We start from the raw sequence: 25,342 nt of genomic DNA, 5'->3' as shown, positions 1-25,342 counted from the left end.
GCATCTCTCGTGATAGGAGACAGGATTTGACCTTTTATTCGTTCAATTCCCCAGCTAGCTTGGACAAAGCCTATTCTTGAACATTTCAACTTGACCATTCGCTAATCTGGCCCCCTAAGTCACATGATCCTGTTTATGTGCCTGGACTGGCTGAGCATAACCAATAACATCACAAATGGTGAACAATCTTCTTCTCACACACGTACCCTTTGCCTGGGAGGGCAACAAACACCCGTTTGAGCCTTCAGATATTCATGTCAACAGAAAACCTCTCACCTGAATGTCAGAAACAGCTACTAATGAGAGGTCACCAACATACTTCAGTTGACTAGGGGTAGGGGGGGTTCATAATTCCACCAATTGTCTCTGAATACTCCATCAACCAGCACCACTAATTCCCCAAGAGTATTTCATCTGGGGGTGGAAGCCAATTTAGATGGACATCCATCAGTGAAATACACGTATGTAACATGATGCCTGAGTGTTCAGAGATTAAGCAATGGTGCAATTTAGAAATAAAAAAAATCCCACATATGCAGCCACTTGGACACACGCACTGGACGTGCAAGCAACTCCCCACCCCTCCCCAAACAAACCCACCCTCACATGTAAACCGTACCCCCATGTCGCCTCGCACAGACATGCAAACCCTTGCACACATAAGCTGGCCCTTTGACTTCCAACCCTTCCACTACTTCCTGAAGACATTCAACATTTGTTTCTCTCCCCCCACTGGGGATAGTTCCAGATCACCTCCCACCTGTAACTTGTCATGTCCGCACATAGCCATGGGAGGGTCTGTATTACTTCCTTTGACAATCCCCAAACAAAGGGACTTGCAAGGGAAAAAGAGCCCTCTGCAAGTGCCCTCTCGAATGTATAGGCAAAAGGGGAAGGAAGAGCAGTATTTTTATAGCCCTTGCACTGCTGTTTGGAGAATGATCACTATTTGTCTGGAATGCTTCCGTTTCCCAGCTAGACTCTGCAGTGGTTTGAGCTCTTGTCTGTCTGTCTGTCTCGCTCCCCCACCTCCTCACTACTGAGCCAGTGGGAACTGAGCATGGGACAAAACACAACACTCCACAGCTGCAAGGCTCCTTCCTCCAGGATCCCGAGTTCACTTGAGAGGATAATTGGTTTTGCAGAAGAGGTGGGGCGTCTTTCCCAGCAAGGGGACGCCAGGCAGCTGAAACGGGAGGGAGGGCTCGGGGAGCCAAGGAAAGGGGAGAAGAAGCTGAGTAATGTTGCGCATGGGGCAGAGGATCTCATGGAAGCCGTCACGATTTTACATCACCGAGACACAACGCCAAACATTCCTTTAGACACAAACGGACTGTGCGAAACCCAGAGTTCCCCTTATTTATTATCTGTCGGCTTGGAAGCTGGAGCTGAGGCACCTCCCCGGGGCGCGTGCGGCCCACCTGAGGAAATGCACAGCTGTTTTGTTTCGTTCTGGGACATGTTGCACGTTTGCTTTTTTTAACCCTTGGTTACCAAACAGAACGAAACCTCCATGTTTACTGAAGGGCTGTTTCCCCTAATCCCTGTCTAGAAATCTTCTCTTTACGGAGTTTATTTGGTCTCATTTGTCAAAAGAGGGGAGAGAAAGCGCAAGATGGAAATGTTTTGAGACATATCTATCTCAGTGAGCCTCTGGGAAAGACCTGCGCCATCCATGAAGATGGCAGCCTTCTGCCTTTGTGTGTGTGTGTGTGTGTGTGTATGTGTGTGCACCCAAACACACACATTCTGCAGGACAAATGGTCAGAGATTCACAGTAGTGCTTTTCCTTGCTCATTTTCTTACGCTGGTTTGGACACTGACATTTTTATTTCTCAACAACAGCAGGGAATTCTGTGCCAGCAGGAGGTGCTGCTCTGGTAGGAGTGGAATGGCACTTTGACCCTCCCCATATCACTGCCACCCTTAACACTGACCTCACCTTGAGAGACTCTTATTCTCTGGGGTCTGGTCAGCCACGGCCTCTCTGCCAACATGGATTCGAGTCAGTTCTAGTGTTTGTCATCTGGACGTTGCTGGGCCCACTGGCCTGAGATCAACTAATTTCACACAGGCCCCACGCAGCCGTTGGTGTGGGTTGAGTCTGAACCTGTGACCTAGAGGTAGGAAGCGCTATAGCCCATGTCCAGTCCACTGAATCATCTGCTCCTGGCGTCTTAAAGGTGCATTAGGTTGTGTTTGTTCCTCCAGCTTTTTCAGTCTATCCATTTTTTGCTCTTTTCTGCCCTCAGAGCTCATCTTGCAAGAGGCCCTGGCAGACTTGGGCTTGTCGCAGGGGGATTAATGAGGATTAATCTAATCTAATTCCATTTTATGGTTTTCTTTAGTCCTCATCGTTTTCATACCTAAGTATTTCCCAGTCCCAGTCTTTTCTCCGATTCAGGAAATGAATCTAGATAACTGACGACAATACTGAGTGTTAACAAACCTAGTCACCTGGAAATGTCTCTTGTGACGGATTAACAACTCTCAATTAAGATAGACAAGACATAATCAGACCTGGTCATTAAATCTATGGGAGGAAGCCAGAGACCGGATCTTCTACAGGGTGGTAGGAGCTGGTAGCATAAGGCTAGGTAGATATAGAATAAAGCAGCTTTGACAGTGTCCAATGGTCAGTCAACATGCTGCTGTAAGGTGTTTAGAACCCAACACTTTAGCTCTGGTTCTTGCTCCGAGGGGGCACACCCAATGCTCCGAGTCTGGTATCTCTCGGCCGTGACCATTCTGCGGAGTTGGGAATGGCACTGAAAAGGTCCGGGGGGGATGAACTCAACCTGACTTAGCCAGAATGACATGCTGCAGGGGATAGAGGGGAAAGGGCTAAAGTGACAGACGAGGGAGCCCAAGGCCTCCAATGTGACATTTTAAAGTTTAACTTGTACTAGACTCAGCTGTGTCCACAGTGCTGGCCTACCAACATCAAAGACCAAACTGTAAGCAACATTATAAAGACTTTGCATGTTTATTTATCGTACTGTTGACCTTCCAAGGCATCTCTGCAGAACATCACTTTACAGCGACATCCACGGTCATTTAACCACAGGGCAGAAGAACGATGCAGTCACTACATAGCAACTCTGACGGAATCAAGGGCAGCTACATCACCACACGCAACTCACGTCTCTGTGCACGGGCCCTGCACACTCGCATGTTGGATCAGTGTTGTGACCTATGAACCGTCTGATGCGTCCACAGCCGAGAAGGCTGCTTGGCCCCAGGGAAAATTGGTCGGGCCTGATAATTGCTAGCAGGCGTTAAAGTAATGAGGAGCAGAGGGGGAGAGAAAAGTAGTTCCCCTTCCTTGGTAGCTGGTGCAGGAAGAACTGCTCCTCCAACTCTTGTTTCAGCTAATGTACCCACTGACTGCTTGCTATTGTCTGGAGAGAGCCCATAGAGTTCTGCATGTCTCATTAGCAAAGAAACTCTTTCTGACTGGTATTCCCTGACAGAGGAGGAGTTATTCCATTTCCCTCCTCCACATCTGTCCTGGCCAAGCTACCTGAAGTCATCATGGTGTTAAATACTTGAGTGGGGGAGGGACACGAATGTCAATGTCACACTCAGGGTACATCTACACTACCCGCCGGATTGGCGGGTAGCGATCGATCTATCGGGGATCGATTTATCGCGTGTAGTGTAGACGCAATAAATCAATCCCCGATCGCTCTCCTGTCGACTGCTGAACTCCAGCTCGGTGAGAGGCGGAAGCAAAGTCGCCGGGGGAGCCGCGGCCGTCAATCCCGCGCCACAAGGACGCGAAGTAATTTTAATTCGATCTAAGATACGTCGACTTCAGCTACGCTATTCTCGTAGCTGAAGTTGCATATCTTAGATCGATTCCCCCTCTTCCCCCCCCAGTGTAGACCAGGGGTTAGAGAGTAGGAAATCCACCGGCCCTTTCAAAGAACCCGAGATTCCCAGGCCAGAAGGCACCATTATGATCATCTAGGCTGACCACCTGCATAACACAGGCTGGAGAACTTCACCTAGTGTTTCGTGCATTAAGCCCATAACTTCTGATTGAACTAAAATGGATCATTTTTTTTTCAGCTCAGTTTCAGACCAGCCATGATATAGGAGAACAGAGCAGAAGCATCAGGTTTTGACACAAAGGGTCTAATGGACAAGAGGTAGGGACTGCAGACCCGTACAATGGAAGGGCAAAAATTACCCCTCTGTGCCTTGAAAGAGTCTTGAGAATAGTTAAGATGGGAGTTCTTGTAGAGAGTGTAAAGAGTGTCCCATGACAGGATTATCTTTAGTGAGAAAATCCAATATAAAATTATCTTCTGTGCTATTATCTCAGGCTGTTGGTTTTACACCTCCAATGGGGTTAATAAACTTATCCTTCAGAGGACTAGACTTTTGCTCAGAGGAAGAAAACCTGTACAGAAGGAGCAAGTGCTGAAGGAAATATTACAGTTCCCCTTGTATTCAGCATTGCAGCAAAATGTCTGGAGTCCTCCCACTAGGAAGTCAAGATTCAGCATAAGCCCCTTTTGAAGGAAAACACTTAAGCCTTCTCGGGATTTAAAAGCTTCCATCTTTCTAAACCTGTGTTCAGGCCAAACAAGAATGCCGTGTGTTCTATATTAAGTTGGGGGCAAGCTAACTGTTAGCTAAGAGAGCTCACTGCAGGCAGGGAAGTTGGATTATTTAGAACAACAGTGCTCCACAGGAAAACCTCTGGAAATATTGCACATATGTTCATTGTAATTGGTATATGAGAGAATACCAAAACCATCAACTGATACTGGAATTACACCTCACTCGGTATTACTTACTGCTTCTGTACTGAAATCTTTCTAATACATGTATTACATAGTCTTAAGATTAAATTCTGTCCTCAGTTACGGAGGTAGCAATCAGTATTTAAACCAGTATAACAGCTGTGGCAAAGTTCCTCCTCTATCTTGGTGGGTCCTGCGCTTATTGGCGGATTTTCTTGCCTCAGAGATTCACCATGTGGGTTGGGGAACAGCCCAGAGACCTTCCCCTCTGGAAGAACCCACAGTCCAGGTCAATTGGGAGGTTTGGGGGGAACCCGGGCCCGCCCTCTACTCCAGGTCCAGCCCAGTGCCCTGTGGACTGCAGCTGTCTATAGTGCCTCCTGTAACAGCTGCATGACAGCTACAACTCCCTGGGCTACTTCCTCCTCCAAACACCTTCCTTAGTCTCACCACAGGGCCTTCCTCCTGGTGTCTGATAACGCTTGTGCTCCTCAGTCCTCCAGGAGCTCACGCTCTCACTCTCAGCTCCTTGTGCCTCTTGCTCCCAGCTCCTCACACTCCCACCACAAACTGAAGTGAGCTCCTTTTAAAACCCAGGTGCCCTGATTAGCCTGCCTTAATTGATTCTAGCAGCTTCTTCTTAATTGGCTCCAGGTGTCCTAATTAGTCTGCCTGCCTTAACTGGTTCTAGCAGGTTCCTGATTACTCTAGTGCAGCCCCTTCTCTGGTCACTCAGGGAACAGAAAACTACTCATCCAGTGACCAGTATATTTGCCCTCTACCAGACTCCTGTATCCCACTGGTCTGGGTCTGTCACGCAGCGTAGAATTTGGCCCTGACACTTTGCAAAGTAGAGAGATGTGAAAAAGCGGGTGGAGTTTTGTCTTCAGATAATATTTCAGAAATTTTAAAATGGTGTCATTTTGGGTGTGTATGTGTGTGTGTGTTTCACCTGCCTGAATTTTAGATCAACCCACATTCCACAGTCATCAGAATTACATGGCCCATTATACAGAAATTCTCAAATGTCTGTTGCCAATCTGAAACTGCCATTTTCCCTCCAAATCTCTATTTGTTCAAAATCTGGTTTAGCTTTCGAGGAGGCAGTTTGGTTGGATTACTTCCAACGGATCAGCTAGATAAAACAGGTCAGATAATTAGACAGGTAGATGTGTAGATAGGAAGAGAGATAGAAAGAAGGCTGGGCAAACAAAAAGATAGGCACAGACAGACAGACACCCTGGCTTGATGACTTTAGTATAAAATGAGTATTAAAAAGGCACATTTAAAAAAAAACGTTGGAAAGGAGAATTATAAACTCTCAGGACACTGGTTGTTCTTGGCCAATGTTTATTACTCTCCTCTTGTTAATTCTGCTTTGGGTACGGCCAGTCCCTCGCTTCGTAAAACTTCTGCAGCCCCTGGAGATTGACAGGTGGAAAGTACGGCCCGATTCTCTTTCGAATCCACCATTTCCCTTCGCTGGCATGTTTGCCTCCAGGTCGGCTAAATTTGTACTTGAAGTGCTCTCCTCTGATCCACCTTGGAATGAAATAAAGCAGACAGGGCAGTTAGAAGGAGGTTCGAAGCAAACAGAGTGACAAGGAGCCAACACTGCCATAGTGATGTTTGCAATGCGGGCACTTGTCTTCCAGGAACTGACCCAAGCCCCACCAATATCCATCAGGAAGCAATGGCTTTGGATCCAACCTAGGAGGTGAGGACCTAGAGGAGAAAGGCCCCAGATCCCATTCATAATCCCCCAGAGCAAGGGTTCTCAAAAGCCTTTACAGTGTGGACCACAGCTAAATACAGAGATTGTCCTGAGGACACTTCCTGTCGAACTCACATCTACCTTCCCTTCTATTTGCCATTGCCCTGTCTCCTCTTCCTTTCCCGTTCACGGTCACACCGAGCTCCTTCACTCCTATGCACCATCACAGACGATCCACGCGGCAACTGCAGAAGTTGCTTACATGGTAAAGCAACGCTAGGAAAGTAGCGATATATTTTTAGCTCCTTTCAGTGCAAGTGAAGAGGAGGAGCCACCACCTTCTAACCAGCCAGTGCTCAATGGACCTGAGTTGCAAAACGTCTGCCATAGAGGAGGCCTACCCTGGAGCTGGAGCTGTGATTTCCAGCGCAGGCGGACACACTAGTGCTAGCTCTGACCGAGCGAGTGTGATAAAAACAGACGTGTAGCGGTGGCAGTGTGAGCAGCAGGACAGGCTGAGTATAACCCCGTCTAAAACCCTAGGTACATATTTGGGCAGCTAGCCTGTCCCACACCATCCTGGCTACTTTTCTTTCTAGCGACCTAGCTCGACCTGGGTGGACATGTACCCTTGGGGTCATGCTATAAAACACGGATTCTTTTTCCGCCTCAAGAAAACAGTTTGCGATGAAAACAAGGAACTTTCGGTTGATCCCCCAAGTTATTCTCATCAATGAAAACGTTTCATGACAACAGCCCCCAAGCGTCCCTTCACCCTAACCCCACCAGCTCCTGTTCCTTTTGCTCCGCAGCTTATTAGAGAGGCTAAGAGCGCATCTGTTTTCTGACCGCCCTGGCAGTCGATGGAAAAGTAGATTTTTTAAAAGTGCGGAAAGAAGTATTCATCAGTCAAGCGAAACACATTTGGAGGCTGCACAGAGCATTTTGTTCTAGAGTTTTGGGTTATACAAACCCCTTTCTCCCACCCATTGATATAGGGCATGCTGACAAGAGAGAGAACAACCCCGCAGCCCTTCGGAGTGGAAGTCCCTATTTGCAGAGTGCATGACAGTATTTGTTGGAGAAGTTCATAAAATAACCGGCAATAAAAAACGTCAAGGGCATGTCAATGCTCATTTAAAACTGCTTTGCTTCACTACTAAAATACAAACCTTGCTACTGAGCAGGGCAGCTGCCTGGTCCTATCACTGGGTCTTGGGCTGCTATAAAGTCAGTTCCTACTGCTAAAGCAATCAAGAAGGCTGCGACATATTTGCCATTCAGCTTTCACTATGGTGTGTTCACTCTAGATCCCAGGCACTCAAACATGAAGCTCGGTTTGCAGCAAAAGACCGAGAAGGAATCTAGCTTAATTGAAAAGAAAGGGTGTGCTGTGATCGAGCCTTGACCAGCTTAGCTTAAGCCTTGATTGGTGCCCGGGTGCCAGGCAATGGGCAATAAAGAAATGCTCCTATTAAAAAAATATAACAGCAACATGTAGCTATCAATAATTCCTCTCTCTGCAGCTGGTTTGCCAATATCAGTCTCTCTTGTTTATTTTTCTAACAAAAACAACCCACAATCAAAGACTCCATTTGAGAGCGAGTGAGCACGTGTGCATGTGTGGGGTAGCATAAGGAGCTGGTTGCAACTCCCTGATTCAGGGAGGGCCAAGCCCATTGCATGTTAGAGCAACCCAGGGGCAGCTCTAACTTAAGCCACTGACACAAGGTCCTTATACCAGGGGAAGATCAGGTGGAACGGAGCTCCACCACGCCACCTTCCTTCACCGCCCCACCTATGTCATGTCACCTCCTTCCTTACACTGGGAGGTAGGTGGCTGGAACAGGACACAGCACAGCTGCACTTGCCACAACCCATTGGCAGAGAGCTCCCTAGCACAGGGTGAATTCTTCATTGGCCATCTCTGGCCAGTTTCAGGCGGCTTTGCGCTGCTCACAGGGCGCAAAGTGGCTTAGCGGCCTGGAAAATCTGACACATTGCACCTAGTGAGTCCATGCAACCTGCATCCCTATCATTGTTGAACCTCGCCTTCCCTTCCTCACTCCCTTCATGGGTTTTTTACACTCACTTGCCATCTCTTCATTTAGGGTATGTCTACATGGTCATCAGGAGGTGTGATTACAGCCCATGGGGATGTACCCAAGCTAGCTCAAGTAATAGCAGCACGGATGGTGGCCACTCAAGTTTGTACCCGGGGTCCTGGGTGAGCTTCATTGCTACTGTTACCCGAGCTAGCTAGATCAATTACAGCTCCGGATTGCAGTGCAGACGTTCGATTGTGAGCTCTTCAAGCTGGGGAGGTGTCTCCTTGTCTGTTCAGGGCCTAGATACACCCCAAAACATGCCTCCTCTCACTGCAGAAAGAGCCTCCCGCATCTCTGCGCACCAAAGGGTAGGATGCAGCCCTTAAAGGCTCCTGTCACTTAAGTGTTTACAAGGCCTTACGCATCGAAGAGGTTCCTTTTAAACAATGGAAAACAGACCTTGTGGGATTGCAGAGCAACAGCTTTTGCTTAAGTTGGATGCTTGGAAAGTTGGACACTAGGGTCTTATCAAAAGTGGAATCCTCTGAAGCGGCCCACACCACTCCCTCCTCTTCCTCAAATCCCCCAATGTCGGCCCTTTAGGATGTCACCCTTCCAGTGTCACGACGGGGGCTTGAGCAGTCAGGCTTAGCGGTCGGAGCAGGGGCGGTCAGAACCAAAGGTCAGGAGTCCAAGAGCGAGCTGAGAAGCAGCAGGTCCATCACGACAACTAGCAGGGGAGTCCACCTTGTGGCACAGACACTTCCTGGAACTCCTGGGCTTAAATAGGGCACTTGGACCAATCAGGGGCCCAGGGGAAGCTGTCAGTCTGGCTATCCGAGGCGGTACTTCCTGCGGTGTTTATCTCCTCCTGGTGTATATGATAACGCACACAGTCCTAGCACTGTTGCTGGCTAGCAGCTCAAAGGCGGAGGCCATTCCACACCCCGCAGACCCGGCGAACCTCACGTCCAGTCATTCCGAACCAGGCTGCGCTATAATTGATGGTGTGCCTTGCAGGGGTCTGAGTGGGTTTTAGCTGTGCATTGGCCCGGCCGGGGGCCCGGGCTCTGCACACTTTCAGTGGGAGGCTCCCGGGTAATTGCTTTTAATAGGTAAAATATTCACCACTCCTCATGCTCAGTGCTGCAGACTGGGCCGCGTTTGCTGTCGCACAGAAACCTGGGTTGTATCATTGTAAATGCTAACCCGCAGCTGCTGTTTTAATTATATTCAGGAGAGTTTGGGTTTGTTTTTTTTAAGGCTGGTAAAAGTCAACTGGGGGCTGAAGTGTTACTCCCAGAGTGTTTACTTCGCAGGAGTAGAAAATTTCCTGTTAATAATTAGAACATTACTAACCATCTAAGTTGACATGGGCCCAGGCAGCCTGCAGGCTCCTGTCTGAGATACTTATAGATGTGAAAGTTGTGCTGCTTGATGGCTTTTTTGATTCTGAAACGTATCCATCTTCCAGAATAGCCTGAATTGTTTGGTACTGGCCATCCAGGGCAGGGTGCTGTGTTTCCAGCTGCCATTAATCCACTGGCCCCTTCACTGACCATGCTTGTGCCATTTCTCTCAGGGAAGCTGCAGCAAATACCAGCAGATCAGATCTCCAAAACGGGGCTGGGGAAAAAGAATCAGCCTAGAAGAGTTTATCCCACAAGCACTGGGATGGACTGCCTGGAGCAAGGGGCTTGCGTCACCATCGCATTGCAGGAGACAGTGTGGTCTAGTGGATAGGACATTGGAGAGGTGTGAGTGGAGTCCTGGCTCTGTCAGCGACCTGCTGGGTGAGTGTGGGCAAGTTACCTCCCCGCTCTGAACCTCTTTTCCCCGCCCACCCTCTGTCTTGGCAGTTCAGATGGTAACTTTTTGGGAGAGGGGCTATTTCACACACTGTGTCTGCACAGAATCTAGCACACTGAGGTCTTGATCTCGAATGGGGTCTCTAGGCACCACTGTAATATAAATAAAAAATACTAGGTAGTATGCCACAAACACCAATCTTTGCAAAATCCCCGTGTGCCAGGAAATCATGATAATCCCTTTTACACATGGGACACTGAGTCACAGAGAGATTGAGTGACTTGGTCAAGGTCACACAGGGAGCCTGTGGCAGAGAGGGCTCCCGGGTCCCCCCGTTCATTGCTCTAACTACAAAGCCATCCTTCTGCTAGACATGCTGGCTGTTGGATGAGCCCTTTGGAATGAAAACTTCCCCATCCCTTCCAAATGGGCTGGCCTGCCCAGTTTAATTAATATCTATCATCTGATGTGGCATGATCTTTCCCATATGTCGTCTGTCTATTAAAATGTTTGCTATCAAAGGGATCGGCCTGTAAAACTAGAACCGTGTGAGCATTCAGGCAACCGCACACAATTAAAGCTGCATTTTTGTGGCAGAAAGCTTGCATCTGAATACATTTCAAGCTCTTAAACGGAGAGTCTAAATAACTCTGCAAAACCCCTCCAAAACCAACCAAAAAACCCAGCCGAGCCCACTCCCTTCCCCCAAAGCTCTACCTGAATCTGGGCTCAGGCAACATGAGTGGGATTTTCCAAAGAGGCTAAGTGGTTTAGGAGCACAATTCTCACTAACTCTCAACAGGAGGTGGACTCCTAAGTCATGGAGGGGCTTTTGAAAATTCCACCCCAGATGCCTTCTGGCTGAGATCTCTCAAAGGCACCTACGGATTTGAGTGCCTAACTCCCTTAGGCAGCTTTGGAAATCCCAGCTTGTCCTTTTTTCTCTCCTTGGGATGGGCTCAATTTGCACTGCTCCTCCTCATTCCCTCCTCTCTACCTCCCCCCTCCTTCCAAGTGACCAGGTTATGGCAATTCTCACTCTGGCAGAAGTTGGCTGGTTCTTTTGAAGCCAATTGGTACCATCCTGAGTGCCCCAAGAAAGATAACAAGTGCCCCTCCCCTCCCAGATGATGAACACGTGATTTCTGCACCGCTCCTCTCCTCAGACTTGTGCTCAGTTATGAGCCACAGATCGCCACCTGCCTTCATGGGGGATGAATTTAAAAATGAAGGAGTGGACCATGATCAGATCTGGCTCTGTCCAGTCTAGAGGATATGTTACCATTTAGCATAGATATACCAGAGCGGTATGGGATATGGCCGAGAGTGCCTTCAAAATACTCCAGGGTCAGAGAGAGACAACGGGCACTAGTTTGGTCTCATTGATAATGTGGAAGAACTCTGTTATTCTCCGACAATTATCATTTGTCAATGGTCACTAAAATGGGCGGAAGAAAACCACACAGATCCCTCCGATATGGTATCTTGGAGGATAAATTCCAAGCTGTTGGTTAGCAAATGGAAACCTGGCCACTGTTTTATTTTCCCTAGGGGAGTTCCATGATGGGTGAAGATGTAGTTTTATCATTGTAGTGAATGCAGCGTTTAGGTGGTTAGGCATGAAGCTTGATAAACCTCATTCCAACCTACCAATGTAATAAAAAACCCCAAAACCAAACAAAAAGAAACATTTCTGATTGAAATTTCTGCTTACTATTAGGGCAGAGGAGGTTTTTTTCCCCTCTAGGGATGTTGAGAACAATTGGACAAGCCAAAAAAATGGTGATTTGTCACTTTTCATAAAGTCTTTATTTTTTGTGGGAGTGGCTAACGTAGCTCTTTAAAACTTCACATTTGTTTTATTCATGTTTCCATAATGAGCCCAGGTCCACCAAACAATTCTTTATTGAGGAGGGTTGGAAGATGCTGGTTTATGGATCACAGAAATTAAGCCAGGTGTCTCAGCAAAGCTTCCCTCCTTTCTCGAAACAGACACGTTGGTTTACAGAGTTTACAAACTCTGCAGGCTGTGACTTTGGAGTGTGTAATCTCCTTAAACCAAAGCTATTCACTTTATAGAGCTTGACAGTTCTCCTGGCTGTGTCTGCAAAGCTACTAAATTCCTTGACCCAAACTGTGTGCATTACAGAGTTGACATTGTCTCTTGAGTCTACAAAGTCAGCAAGCTGGAAGCATTATTCTGATCATTAAGGACCCTCTATGGCCCTTACACAGATAAAGTCAGCAAGCTGGAAGCATTATTCTGATCATTAAGGACCCTCTATGGCCCTTACACAGATAAAACTTCAGAGGCTGCAGTAGCCTGCCTATGCCTGACGGTCCACAAACTTCAGAGGAAATACTCCCTAATGTAGGGTATAATAATCTCTGAGTTCTTCCTTTGTGCAGTTTACAAGCTCTTCTGCTAAAGCAGTAGTATACTGTCAGACCTCCAGAGTCATTATCATAGAAGATCAGGGTTGGAAGGGACCTCAGGAGGTCATCTAGTCCAAACCCCTGAGCAGAGCAGAGCAGGGCCAATCCCCAGACAGATTTTTGCCCCAGATCCCTAAATGGCCCCCTCACAGATTGAATTCACAACCCTGGGTTTAGCAGGCCAGCGCTCAAACCCCTGAACTATACCTCCCCCTCCACATTCAGTGCCATGGAATTTAAATGCTGTGGAGACGACACAGCAGGAATTGTAACACCTGTGACTCTCTCTCTTCTAGGCTCACAGATCTAAAAGCTGCTGGACTTCACACTCACTGTGAATCCTTTGTTTCAGGGCTCACAGTGGTTATGTTCTACTCCAGTAAGACGCTGGATTTATAATCTAGCTGGTTGCCTCCTTCCAGGGTTTACAGAATTTGCCAGCTTCTCTGGTAGGATGAATAATCATTGTTGTGAGTTACTCATGCTTTGCAGGGTTCAGAGAGTGAACACGTTCTTCCAGTAACATGGCAAAAGAATTAATACCTCCGAGTCCATCACGTTAGGGCTCACAGAGTTTACAAGCCTCAAATGCAGACCTGCAGCGCTTGTAACTCAACCAAGTTTCACACATCAGCCTGCAGATACTGAAACCGTCAAGGACCATCTCTCTTTTTACCGGAGTTCTCACGCATCAGACTCACACAAGCCAATGGGCTTTTAAGGTTCCATGAGAAAAACAGCTAATGTTCCTGGAACTTAGGAGCTTTGGAGAGAGACCCAGGAGAGCCTGCAAATTCTGAGACCAATAGTTACGGTTCACACAAATGACCGGCTTTGCTGGCAAAGTCAGAACGTACCTAGAACCCTAGGAACTTAACGTTCTGCTGGCAAAACCAGTAGAGCTTGTGGATTCCGTGAAACCAACAATCTGGGTTCAAGGAACTTGCTAGCTTCAAGGATGCAGCAGATGGCAGCTCTAAGTTCAGCTAGACAAATAACCAGCTGTCACGGATATCAGCCAGGTACTCTGAGAGCTTTGCTGTTCATTTCAGAGCTGTCAGCTGGGACTTTCTTTGTCAGCCACCTGATCCCCTTTAAAGCTCCTCCCGGCTGCCTGTCAGTCAACTGGGAGAATGTGTCTTCATGTCCTAGACCTAGAGGTGGCACCACCTGTCTCCTCAGTGTTGTCCTCTGCTAGGGCCTGCCAGCGGGGAGAAGCAGTTTGACACAGGACTCTCTGTGGTTGCGTGGAGGAATAGCCCCTTCAGTCTATACACAGGCTTCTACACCTGCTAGATCCTTGGCCTTTCTGGCATCCTGTGCTTTCTGATTCATGAATTTTCAGGTCACACATACTGCTTTTAAAGGGAACATAAAAATATGAGCGTGCAAGCTCAATATGCTACCCTTGTCTATTAATCCACTTCGCCGTCAGAGAACATCTGTCCTACTGAACATGCCACATTTGAAACACAAGGGAAAAGGATGCATTTCTTAGTAACATTAGAAACATAAAAGATGATGACAGCTGGGGCGCTGATCCACCAATAGGTTTATCGGCCAGAAGGGACCATCCTGATCAGCTAATCTGACCTCCTGCACATTGCAGGGCATAGAAACTCACCCACCCACTCCTGTAATAGGCCTCTAACCTCTGGCTGAGTTACTGAAGTCCTCATCAACTCATCAAATCTTGATTTAAAGACTTAAAGTTACAGAGAACCCACCATTTACTCTAATTTAAACCTGCAAGTCACCTGTGCCCCATGCTACAGAGGAAGGTGAAAAAAACCAGAGTCTTTACCAATCTGACTTGGGGGGAAATTCCTTCCTGACCTCAAATATGTTGACGAGTTGGACCCTGAGCATGTCAGCAAGACCCCCAGCCAGACACCCAGAAAAGAATTCTGTAGTAACTCAAAGTCCTCTCCATCTAATGTCCCATCTCCAACCACTGGGGATATTTACTACTTGCAGATGCCACATACCATTGTAGGCAGTCTCATCATACCATCCGCTCCATGAACTTATCAAGCTCAGTTGTGAAGCTGTTAGGTTTTTTGCCCACACAGCTCCTCTGGGAAGGCTGTACCAGAACTTTACGTCTCTGATGGTTAGAAACACCCAAAGCCCTCTTTTAACCACAAGAAATTGGCTGCAAGGATGAGCCTTGCTCACTGCTCCAGAGCCAGGAGAAAATCCCTACTAAGGTCGTGAGGAAACTAAATACAGTACTTTCTCATACTTTAAAAAGGGACTAACAACGTTGGCGATTATACACACTAAGGAAAGGCTGATCACCTCTCATGCTTCAGGGCTGAGAGTTGCAGGGATCAAGAAGGAAATTCTTTCTTACAAATATAGCTTTCCATGATTTACCAAGTGAATAATGGTTCTGGGTTATTTTTGTCTCTCTCTGAAGCATCAGCTGTTAACTACTGCCAAAAGGTGGGAAACCAAAGTGCACAGACTAACAATCGGATCCAGTTTTGCAAAGATAATGTCCTTTAAGAGATCCCCCAAAAGAACCGCAATTTATCAAACCACCAGGACAAAATAATGAGATGAACGGCAAGCAACAGGTTAGAGCCAGCTAAGGTGAGTTGGACATGGTCTTTGGGAGATTATCCCAGTGACAACAACAGTTCATAAAATGCAGAACATGGACTAACAGACTACTACCGTCAGATTCGCTCTGTAACAGCATCCAGAATTAAAAATCCAAATGGCCGCATGGTAGAAGATCAGTCAGTATCTCAGTTATGACTACTGAAATGAGAGGCTCAACATAGCCACCTAAACAGGAACCCACTGGAAACCAAACTACTAGCTACAACAGTACAATGACACATGCAGAACGCATGCTCCTGCCTTTCTGTGCAAGCACACACACTCTATCATCCCTGCCCGCCCTCAGTCCATGAAATCCTGTGCCCTTGGAGGAAGGGGAGAAAGGCTAAAAATAATAAGCATTATTTCTTAAATCAATATTTTACAACTCATCCTGCCAGATGCGCCGTAACAGCTGTGCCGTAGCACTTTTAAGATTCTATCATATATCAGCCTATTATGACATCTTCCAACTGTATGTGTTAAAAATTAGCAGCAATATTTAAGTTGTTACCGATCAAGGCCTAAATCTCCTAGACAGCTGTAATTAGTTCCAGAGGGTGCAGCTGTCTCCCTGTAACAGCTGAGAGTTTTTGGAGGGAAAAAAACAGAAACGGTGTTTTCTGATGGAATTAATGGCCTGACAGGCACACGGGGGTGGAGAAAAGAAACCAAAATACGAGTCGTCTTTTCATTTTGTTTTTTTATCTCAAGGTTTCCTACTCAGTTGTAAATCAGGGAGTATGCCATGCTGGAAAGTATAAATTCATCCAATCAGCAGAGCCTCCATCATAGATTTTCTTGCTTATTCTAGGCCTGTTAGCAAGAGAGATCATAAATTAATCTTGGATCGAAAGCCATTTAGAAAATAATGGCAGTTTTATAGGTTATTTTCCTTCTTCCACTGCCTCCTTTTTATCTAAGGTACTTCTGTGGCTGCTATTATCATAGTGTCTGAGCGCTTCAGAGTCTTTAATGTATTTATCCTCACAAAGCTGCTGGGAGGCAGGACAGTGCCATTATCCCCATTGTACAGATAGGGAAACTGAGGCTCCAAGAGACCAAAGGACTTACCTACGGTCACACAGGAAGGGAGCAAGGAATGGAACCCAGTTCTCTCAAGTCCCAGGCTAGTACCCTAACCAATAGACCATACTTCCTCCTCCAAGAAGAACATATCTGAGATGCAGCCATTAAGCTAGTGTTTTCGAAGGTAAGGGGTGCGCTCTTGGGGCTGGGGAGGCAGATGAAGAACTAGCTGGAGGGATGCAGAATACTGGCCAATGGACCTTGTGCTGCCCACCTAGTATAGCAAGATTGAAGGAGGGTGTGATTGGTTTTACTTTCCCAAAATGGGTCTCGGCTCTCAACATTTTGGGAACATTAAGCATAGCTACTGGATGCATGTGGGCAGTCTCCTGCACCATGCCCAGCTCTGCCAAAGTCAGGGATTCACAGATTATAAAGCCAACAAGGGCCCCACTTAGGACCATGTATTCTGAGCTCCTGCACAGGCCACAGAATTCCAGCCAGTGATTCCACCACCTTCTTCTACTTGCGGTTGAACTAGAGCATTTCTAGTGTCAGCGGGACTCTGGATGGGTACAGGTGTCCGTCCACCTGGATCCAGTGCAGGACCTAGGCCATAGTTTGTCTGAGGTTCTGAAAGAAGTGACATTATTCAACCTAGAATGTTTGTGACTCTAGGGGTTGAATGCATGTAGGGTGACCAGATGCCCTGATATTATTGGGATTGTCCCGATGTTAGGGGCTTTGTCTTATATAGGCAACTATTACCCCTCCCCTCAAATAAAAGTGTCCTGATTTTTCACACTTGCTATCTGGTCACCCCAAATGCATGCTGCCAACTAACTCATAGAAACCAATGATGACAAGGGGTCTGCTCTCCTTTCTCATGTTCTTGCTTAATTCAAAAGGGATGCACAGAAGTTACTATAAGAGCAGGTTACAAAGGCAGAAAGATGACAGCTTGAGCATAAATAAGATATACAGCTATGGAGGCAGAACATAGATACAAAGGGAAGCAAACCTCCGCCCCACTACTGAGATGATTACCAGCAATGGCCAAAAAGGAACAGTACAGTATTGCACTAGCTGGATGCATCTTTGAGCGTTTTCCTCCTTCCTCTGAAGCACTGGGTATTTACTGGAGATGGTTGGAAACCAGAATTTTTCATCCTGCTGGAAATTCGGACATTTCAAATTTTGTTTTTGTTCCTGGAAAGCTGATACAAAAATTCCCAAAAAACCTTCGATTTGGAAATATCAAATCATTTCATTTGGATAATGTCAAAATGTTTCATTTTGATAATGTTGAAACATTACAGGATATAAATTAAACTTAATATATAGATTTAATTGGGTCTTTATATTAATATTTTAACATAACTGAAAAGTCAAAACAAAATGAATTGAAATAAGGAAGCGGAAATGAAACATTTAACCTTATCAATACGAAACAAGAAAGTCAAAATGATTCGTTTTGATTTTTTGGTTGAAAATTTAGTTGAAATTGACATGTTCTCACAACATACTTTGCTTTTGACCAAATTGCATTTTTCGATGAAAAACTACGTTGAAATTTTTTTGACAAGCTCTACTAGAGGTGGGGGAAGCTGTGGCTTGAGTTTATTTGGACTGACTTTACATACGTACAGCATTAATGTTGTGTATTTCACACGGACCCAGAGATTTTATAATGGCGAAGTTTTTCCAAATCACAGTATCAATTAAGTAAATGTAAAATGGAAGAATTATCATGGGAGACACAGCAAAACTCAGAGTGAACCTGTACATGTGCAAGGTCTTTCCCTAGTCCAGAGTATGTCAGATGTTCCTTCAGTCTGACAGGGAGAGCCCCATGAAATACCTGCACAGTTCCTCCTCTTTACTTGAGAAGAACTCCATTATATACTTGTATTCTCTCTCCCCCCCCACCCCCCGCTCCTATCACAGGGAACTGGTGTTATAGTTGCAGTGCTCCCCCAATCCATGGGATGACTCCGTAATACACCTGTAACATCTTTGTCACCTTCCCAACAATCCCAGTGAAGAGCTCCTCAAAAAACTCAACAATTAGAGCGACATTGTGCAAATAAGCAAGAAACACAATCGATTTCTCTGAGCAATTAAATCATGGGCCTGCCTCCTCCCACTCCGCCTTTTCCCAAAAGGTACAAACTCCGGTCATCCGAAATTATTGGCTTTGATTAATTTTGTTCGGTAGCAGCCATGCCTCCTGGACTCTGCAGTTGCACCACATTTTTCAGCCACTTGTTTCACAGGTTTCCAGTAGCCACTTCATTTTCACATATGCTACAAATGTATTCCATTTGCCAGTGTGAACGAGTCCAAAATAGTATCCGTATAATGTTTCTGGTTATTTCCCCTCTATATGTCTTTGACCCAACTAATGGCCAGAAACAAAGAGCTATTGACTCTAAGGTCTGATCTTCACTTGGAGGGGAAAAAAAAGTGTGTTCTTATCTTGTGTTAGCTAATACTTGGTAACTAACACAAGGTAAATTCCTATTGAAGACAAAGCAGTTTATGGTTTTCATATAAGTTAGCAAGTCAAGGAATATCTCAAGATCTCCCATAGTCTTTACCTCAACCTGCTAACTCATGTGAAAACGACAAACGACTCCATCCTCCCTAAGGGTACATCTACACTGCATGCTTCTCTCAGCAGCACATAGAGTACACATGTGTGTAGCCCCTCTAGCATGGGTATAAACAGCCAGCTAGATGGTGAGGCACGGCCTAGGCGAGTAAAGACATGCCTGTGCCTGTGGGTCTGTACCCAAGAACATACCCTACATGGCTTTCTACTCGTTCGAGCTGCGTTTCTCCCTCTACGCTGATATTTTTAGCCATGTCGTATCCCGCTGCTTCCTGACTGCTGGAACATTTCCCTGTGGCAGGAAAGACTTCGGCAGCACGGAAAGGCTCTCTCAGGGAGGGAGGCAGCGGCTAAAAAGGGTTTGCCAGGTCCCCGGTGCTGGAGCTCTTCCCCACTGCAGTGAAAGGCTCCGGCAGTGGAGAAAGGCTCCAGCAGCGTGACACAGCTTGCTTTTCACTGCAACGCGTAGCTACATGCCGCAAACTCTGCCACGCAGTGTAGATATTGCCGAAGATCTTACCTCATATTAGATACAATGTTAGCTAACACATAAGATAAGTCTTAAATTGAGCTATCCTGATTTATGTCCACTGAGGATCTGGTCCATATCCATTAAGTCCTGAGGCTACCAAGGACACAGAAAATAAAACAGATGGAACACGAACACTACATAATACTAACTTCTAATGCTCTTCTAGTCAAATAATATCAGATTAAAAGATATTGCCTATAGGAATAAAATTGGATGTCAGGGTCTAGTTTTTTAAATTGTGTGTTGAGGCTTCATTAACCAAAGTTTACAACGACGGGATAAAACGCAAATGAAAACCCACAGGTTTCCAAGCAAGTGGGTCTAAGAAATGAAAAAAGAGGGGCTTGTCATTTGAAAAGTTTCACATGAGAGTCACTGAATATTTACAGTCAAAAATGGAAACAATTTTTTGCTCTTTCTGTAACCAAAATCAATTTTTGGTTGTAGTTCTGTTTCCATGACGGTATGTTACAACACGAATTCATTTCTTAGCTGAAATCCTACCATTTAGATTTAAGACGGCGAATGTTTTATGAACTATCCACTGAACAATAATATTTTGTACATCTACATTCCAATAACATCACTTTGCTTGAAGTAAAGTTTCACACTCAATTAGGCTGCGCATTCAACAATGCACTCATTTTTAATCAGTCACCTGTTTCTCATTTTACATTTATCACACTTGAAAAAATACTATAATTTTCAGAGTTGTAAAGAAACCTACAAACTTTGGTCTCAGAAATTTCATTTTGAAGGCATTAACTCATTTTGAAAGTCCCTTGGCTATTCGAGGTGTAGAGTTTCCATTAGCAGAATAAACTCTATGGAGTATGGAACTTAATGTTCTTATGGAAAACAGTCCCTTTCCCTAATTATTTAGTCTAGCAGGGAATGAAAATAATTAAGTCTCAAAATTCCCTTTAGAATGGGAGGAAAGTAGTAGGAAAACTAGAATTTTTCCACCCAGCTACTGAAGTGGAACAGAATCTTGGTGGGCAGAATAATTAGCAGTAAGGTGGGGAGAGAAGGTGTGTTAAAGATTTGTAGCAGTCAGATGTAGGCTGGAGCGTATGGGTTAGTAGATGCCCTTAGTCTATGCATTGACTATGGGAATCATTGGAGCCTATGAGACCAAAAAAATTATCTTTCGTTGTCAACTATTGCTGTCAATGTTCAAATTAAGGTTTTGTGGGGGAAAAAAACGGTTGTAAAACCAAGAAATTAACTAGTGGTTTTTCAAAAGTGGCTAGTAATTTACAGTGCCTGAGTGTTTTGTGCCCAATTTGAGACACTTTAAAGAGGCCTGACTGACAGAGGGGTGGGTGTTCAGCATTTCCTGAAAAATCAGACCTCTTCAAGAAGTCTCAAGAACCCCAAAATGGCAACACGCAATGTCACTAGGGACTTTTTTAAAATCTTGTCCAAAATAAAATGAAGTATTATTAGTATTTTACTTACAAGTTCTGCTTGGATTTAAAAGGGGCACAAGCCAGTTTAAAAATATATATTTAAAAGAAAATCATGACTTGTGTTACACCACTAATAATACATAAGATGATTACAACTGAGAGAATTAAAGGAATATGTGTTTAATTATTTCAGTTCTTTCCCCCTTCAGTTCACCTGGTTGAAAATAGATTAGTCAGTTTCTGGTAAATTTCACTCTCAGGTTCTCCTGTACCAGCATGTTTGGGTCTCCGTCCAAACTGCACAGGTAATCCCACAGATCCATGGGCAGCCCCATTGAGTTCAATGAGACTATGGGTGCAAGAGTCCAGCCACGTTGGTTCAGGTGCAGGATCAGGGATTTGGGAAGCAAGAGATATGGGGCAATGTTTAAATCCAGACAAAAACTTGGCTAACTTTGAAATTAAAAGAAAGAAATCATGCAAAAGTTTTAGAGCAGAACAAACTTTGGATCAAAACCAACTGACAGTGTCTCTTTAACGATTCCAGCTGCATATGCTAGAAGTGCAAATTCAACAGAATTGTGCTGGGGCATAAGAGCTAAGAAAGGAAAACTGACCACTCTAGCTTCATTATTCATGCTGAGTGAAGTGCAAACAGTAAACAAGCAGCATCAATGAGTGAAATAGTTTTTCCTAATATCCAACCTAGACCTCTCCCACTGCAACTTGAGACCATTGCTCTTTGTTCTGTCATCTGCCACCACTGAGAACAGCCGAGCTCCATCCTCTTTGGAACCTCCCTTTAGGTAGTTGAAGGCTGCTAGCAAATCCCCCCTCAGTCTTCTGCAGACTAAATAAGCCCAGTTCCCTCAGCCTCTCCTCATAAGTCATGTGCGCCAGCCTCCTAATCATTTTCATTGTCCTTCTCTGGACTCTCTCCAATTTGTCCACATCCTTTCTGTTGTGGGGGGACCCAAAACTGGACACAATACTCCAGATGTGACCTCACAAATGCCGAATAGAGGGGAATAATCACTTCCCTCAATCTGCTGGCATCCATGGACTTGTGAATGTCCAGCTTTTCTAAACAGTCCTTAGCCTGTTCTTTCACCACTGAGGGCTGCTCACCTCCTCTCCATACTGTGCTGCCCAATTCAGCAGCCTGGAAGCTGACCTTATCTGTGAAGACCAAGACAAAAATAAGCATCAAGTACTTCAGTTTTTTCCACATCATCTGTCACTAGGTTGCCTCCCCCATTCAGTAAGGGTCCCAACACTTTTCCTGACCAACTTCTTGTTGCTAACATACCTGTAGTTACCCTTCACACCCCTTGCTAGCTGCAACGCCAGTTGTGTTTTGGCCTTCCTGATTACACCCCTGCATGCTCGAGCAATATTTTTATACTCCTCCCTAGTCATCTGTCCAAATTTCCACTTCTTGTAAGCTTCTTTTTTGTGTTTAAGCTCACCGAAGATTTATCTGTTAAGCCAAGCTGGTCGCCTGCCATATTTGCTATTCTTTCTGCACATTGGGATGGTTTGTTCCTGCACCCTCAATAAGAGTTCTTTAAAATACAGCCAGCTCTCCTGGACTCCTTTCCACCTCATATTAGCCCCCCAGGGGATCCTGCCCATCAGTTCCCTGACGGAGTAAAAGTCTGCTTTTCTGAAGTTCAGGGTCTGTATTCTGCTGCTCTCCTTTCTTCCTTTTGTCAGGATCCTGAATTCGACCATCTCATGGTCACTGCTGCCCAGGTTGCCACCCACTTCTACTTCTCCTACCAATTCTTCCCTGTTTGTAAGCAGCAGGTCAAGAGGATCATGGCCCCTAGTTGGTTCCTCCAGCACTTGCACCAGGAAGTTGTCCCCAACTCTCTCCAAAAACTTCCTGGATTGTCTGTGCACTGCTGTATTGCTCTCCCAGCAAATGTCAGGGTGACTGAAGTCCCCCATGAGAACCAGGTCCTGTGATGTGGAAACTTGTTAGTTGTCTGAAGAAAGCCTCGTCTACCTCATCCTCCTGGTCTGGTGGTTTATAGCAGACGCTCACCACGGCATCACCCTTATTGCTCTTGCCTCTAAACTTAACCCAAAGACTCTCAACAGGCTTTTCTCCAGTTTCATACTGGAGCTCTGAGCAATCACTGCTCCCTTACATACAGTGCAACTCCTTCACCTTTTCTCCCTGCCTGTCCTTCCTGAACAGTTTATACCCATCCATGACAGTGCTCCAGTCATGTGAGTTACCCCACCAAGTCTCTGTTATTCCAATCACATCATAGTTCCTTGACTGTGCCAGGACTTCCAATTCTTCCTGCTTTTTTCCCAGGCTTCTTGTGTTCGTGAACAGGCACCTAAGATAACTAGCCGATTGCCCTGCTTTCTCAGTATGAATCAGGAGGCCTCCCCTGTTGCACCCTCCTCCTTGTGTTTCCTCCTGGTATCTCGCTTCCCCACTTACCTCCGGTATCTATCACATGCCTTACAGTGATAGACTCAAGGACCTCAATCTATTTAGTTTAACAACGAGGAGGTTAAGGGGTGACTTGATCACAGTCTATACGTATCTACATGGGGAACAAATATTTAATAATGGGCTCTTCGATGTAGCAGAGAAAGGTATAAACACGAACCAATGGCTAGAAGTTGAAGCTAGACAAATTCAGGCTGGAAATAAGGTGTACATTTTTTAATGGTGAAAGTAAGTAACCATGGGAACAATTTACCAAGGCTCGTGGTGGATTGGATTGGATGTTTTTCTGAAAGCTCTGCTCTAGGAATTATTTGGGGGCAGTTCTCTGGCCTGTGTTATACAGGAGGTCAGACTAGATGACCATAATGGTCCCTTTTGGCCTGAGAATCTATGAATCTTTTTATCCTCAAAATGGAAGGAACCAAAATCACAAATCCAAACACTCCTGAATTTCAGGAAATCCAGATCCAAACCCAAACATTGGCAAATTTCAGTGTTCTATTTTGGATAATTAAAGAGAGGCTAAACCTGCACATTTGGATTATGGCCTTGGATTTGGACCAAAATGAGACTTTGAATTATTATTATTTATTATTTTACATCACCCAAAAGTGTATTGGGACCCTCAGAGTACAGTTAAAAATCACATGGTCAAATAGCTGTTTATACTGGGGAAAAGTGAACACGGAGACTACACTGGTATAAAACTGGTGTCGCTCAGTGATGATTCGAGACTGTGTTCTACAAGATATAGAGGACCATCTATTCAACAGATGGCATCAAAGCAGTTATAAAATCACATTCAGGACCCATTGGTGATACAAAACCATCTGCATCCTAATATCCAACCTAGGATGCATCCTTACATATAATATGTACTGACCATCACAGAAGAGTTTACAAAGTAAGAGAGATGCTAACGTTGATAATGGTTTGGTTTTTTTAAATACATAAATCTTCTATTTTCTTACCTTCTGCAAAACACAGTAATTGATCACAGCCTGGAAAAACTTAATATTAACCCAACCACATCTCAGTTATTCTCTTGCTTCTAAAGTCACCCTGCACTCAGTTACAGCTTGTCTTTGATGAACGTGCAACAAGGCAAGAAACAACATGTATTTCTCCTTGATTTTTAAGTTGTTACTGCTTGTTGTTAGAGGAGTTTTTGGTGTATAATAGGAACAATGTTTATGGCACTGGGGGTATCCTGGCAATAAACAGCTTTTGGGATTATCAAACACTTTGGCTGTTTAATCAACTGCAAAAGCTGTTTATTGCCCACAGCTGTCAGACGGTAACAGCTTTTGCTTGCTGCCAACAGGGGCGCCTGATTCAAGCGAGTGTCTAACGGCTCCGGATTCTGTTAGCAACCTCCCGAGGCAGCCGGCCTTCAGGACTTTTTAGAAAAGGAACCATGCTGGAGAACGCGAAGGGTACGTCTACGCTGCAAAGAAAGCCCTGGGGCATGGTTGCGGCTGGCACAGGTCAGCTGACCTGGGCTCGTGGGGCTGTACCATTGCAGTGCAGCTGTTCTGGCACCGGCTGGAGCCTGGGCTTTGAAGCCATGTGGGGGAGGGAGTGTCCCAAATGTTGACACTGTGATGTTATAACCCTGCAAGCTTGAGTCAGCTGACCCCTCTCAGTCAGCTCTGAGCCTCGGTGCCGTGGGTTTTTTATCCCAGTGTAGATGTACCCCAAGGGTTAACTCCATACGGTTAAAGCCCAAACTCTGCAAATGGAGTCTGCTGAGATCAGGGATAGAAATCCACCTGCATAAACCGGGCCTGGTGAGCTGGGCTGCCGCCCAGTCCTCTCGTGGCTGTTATCCCAGTTCATTCTTGCCAATTGTGCATTAACAGGCCTATCCCCCGTGGCCTCTGCAGAGGTACCCTTGCGAGGCCAGCTAGC

At 45.6% G+C, this 25,342-nt stretch overlaps 1 protein-coding gene across 2 annotated transcripts in view; it reads right to left on the bottom strand.

The window, feature by feature from the left end:
• Positions 1-6,087: 6,087 nt before the first annotated feature.
• Positions 6,088-25,342, bottom strand: part of LMF1 (lipase maturation factor 1) — a 340,789-nt gene continuing 321,534 nt past the window's right edge. For both annotated transcript variants that reach the window (XM_054042585.1, XM_054042587.1), the window contains one exon: positions 6,088-6,296. In XM_054042585.1, the coding sequence (XP_053898560.1) occupies positions 6,122-6,296 (175 nt within the window). In that variant the 3' untranslated portion in view covers positions 6,088-6,121. The remainder of the gene's footprint in view (positions 6,297-25,342) is intronic.

This window comes from Malaclemys terrapin, chromosome 10 (genome assembly GCF_027887155.1).
Source record: "Malaclemys terrapin pileata isolate rMalTer1 chromosome 10, rMalTer1.hap1, whole genome shotgun sequence".
Lineage (NCBI taxonomy): Eukaryota > Metazoa > Chordata > Testudines > Emydidae > Malaclemys > Malaclemys terrapin.
This window is presented reverse-complemented; position numbering and strand designations above follow the sequence as displayed.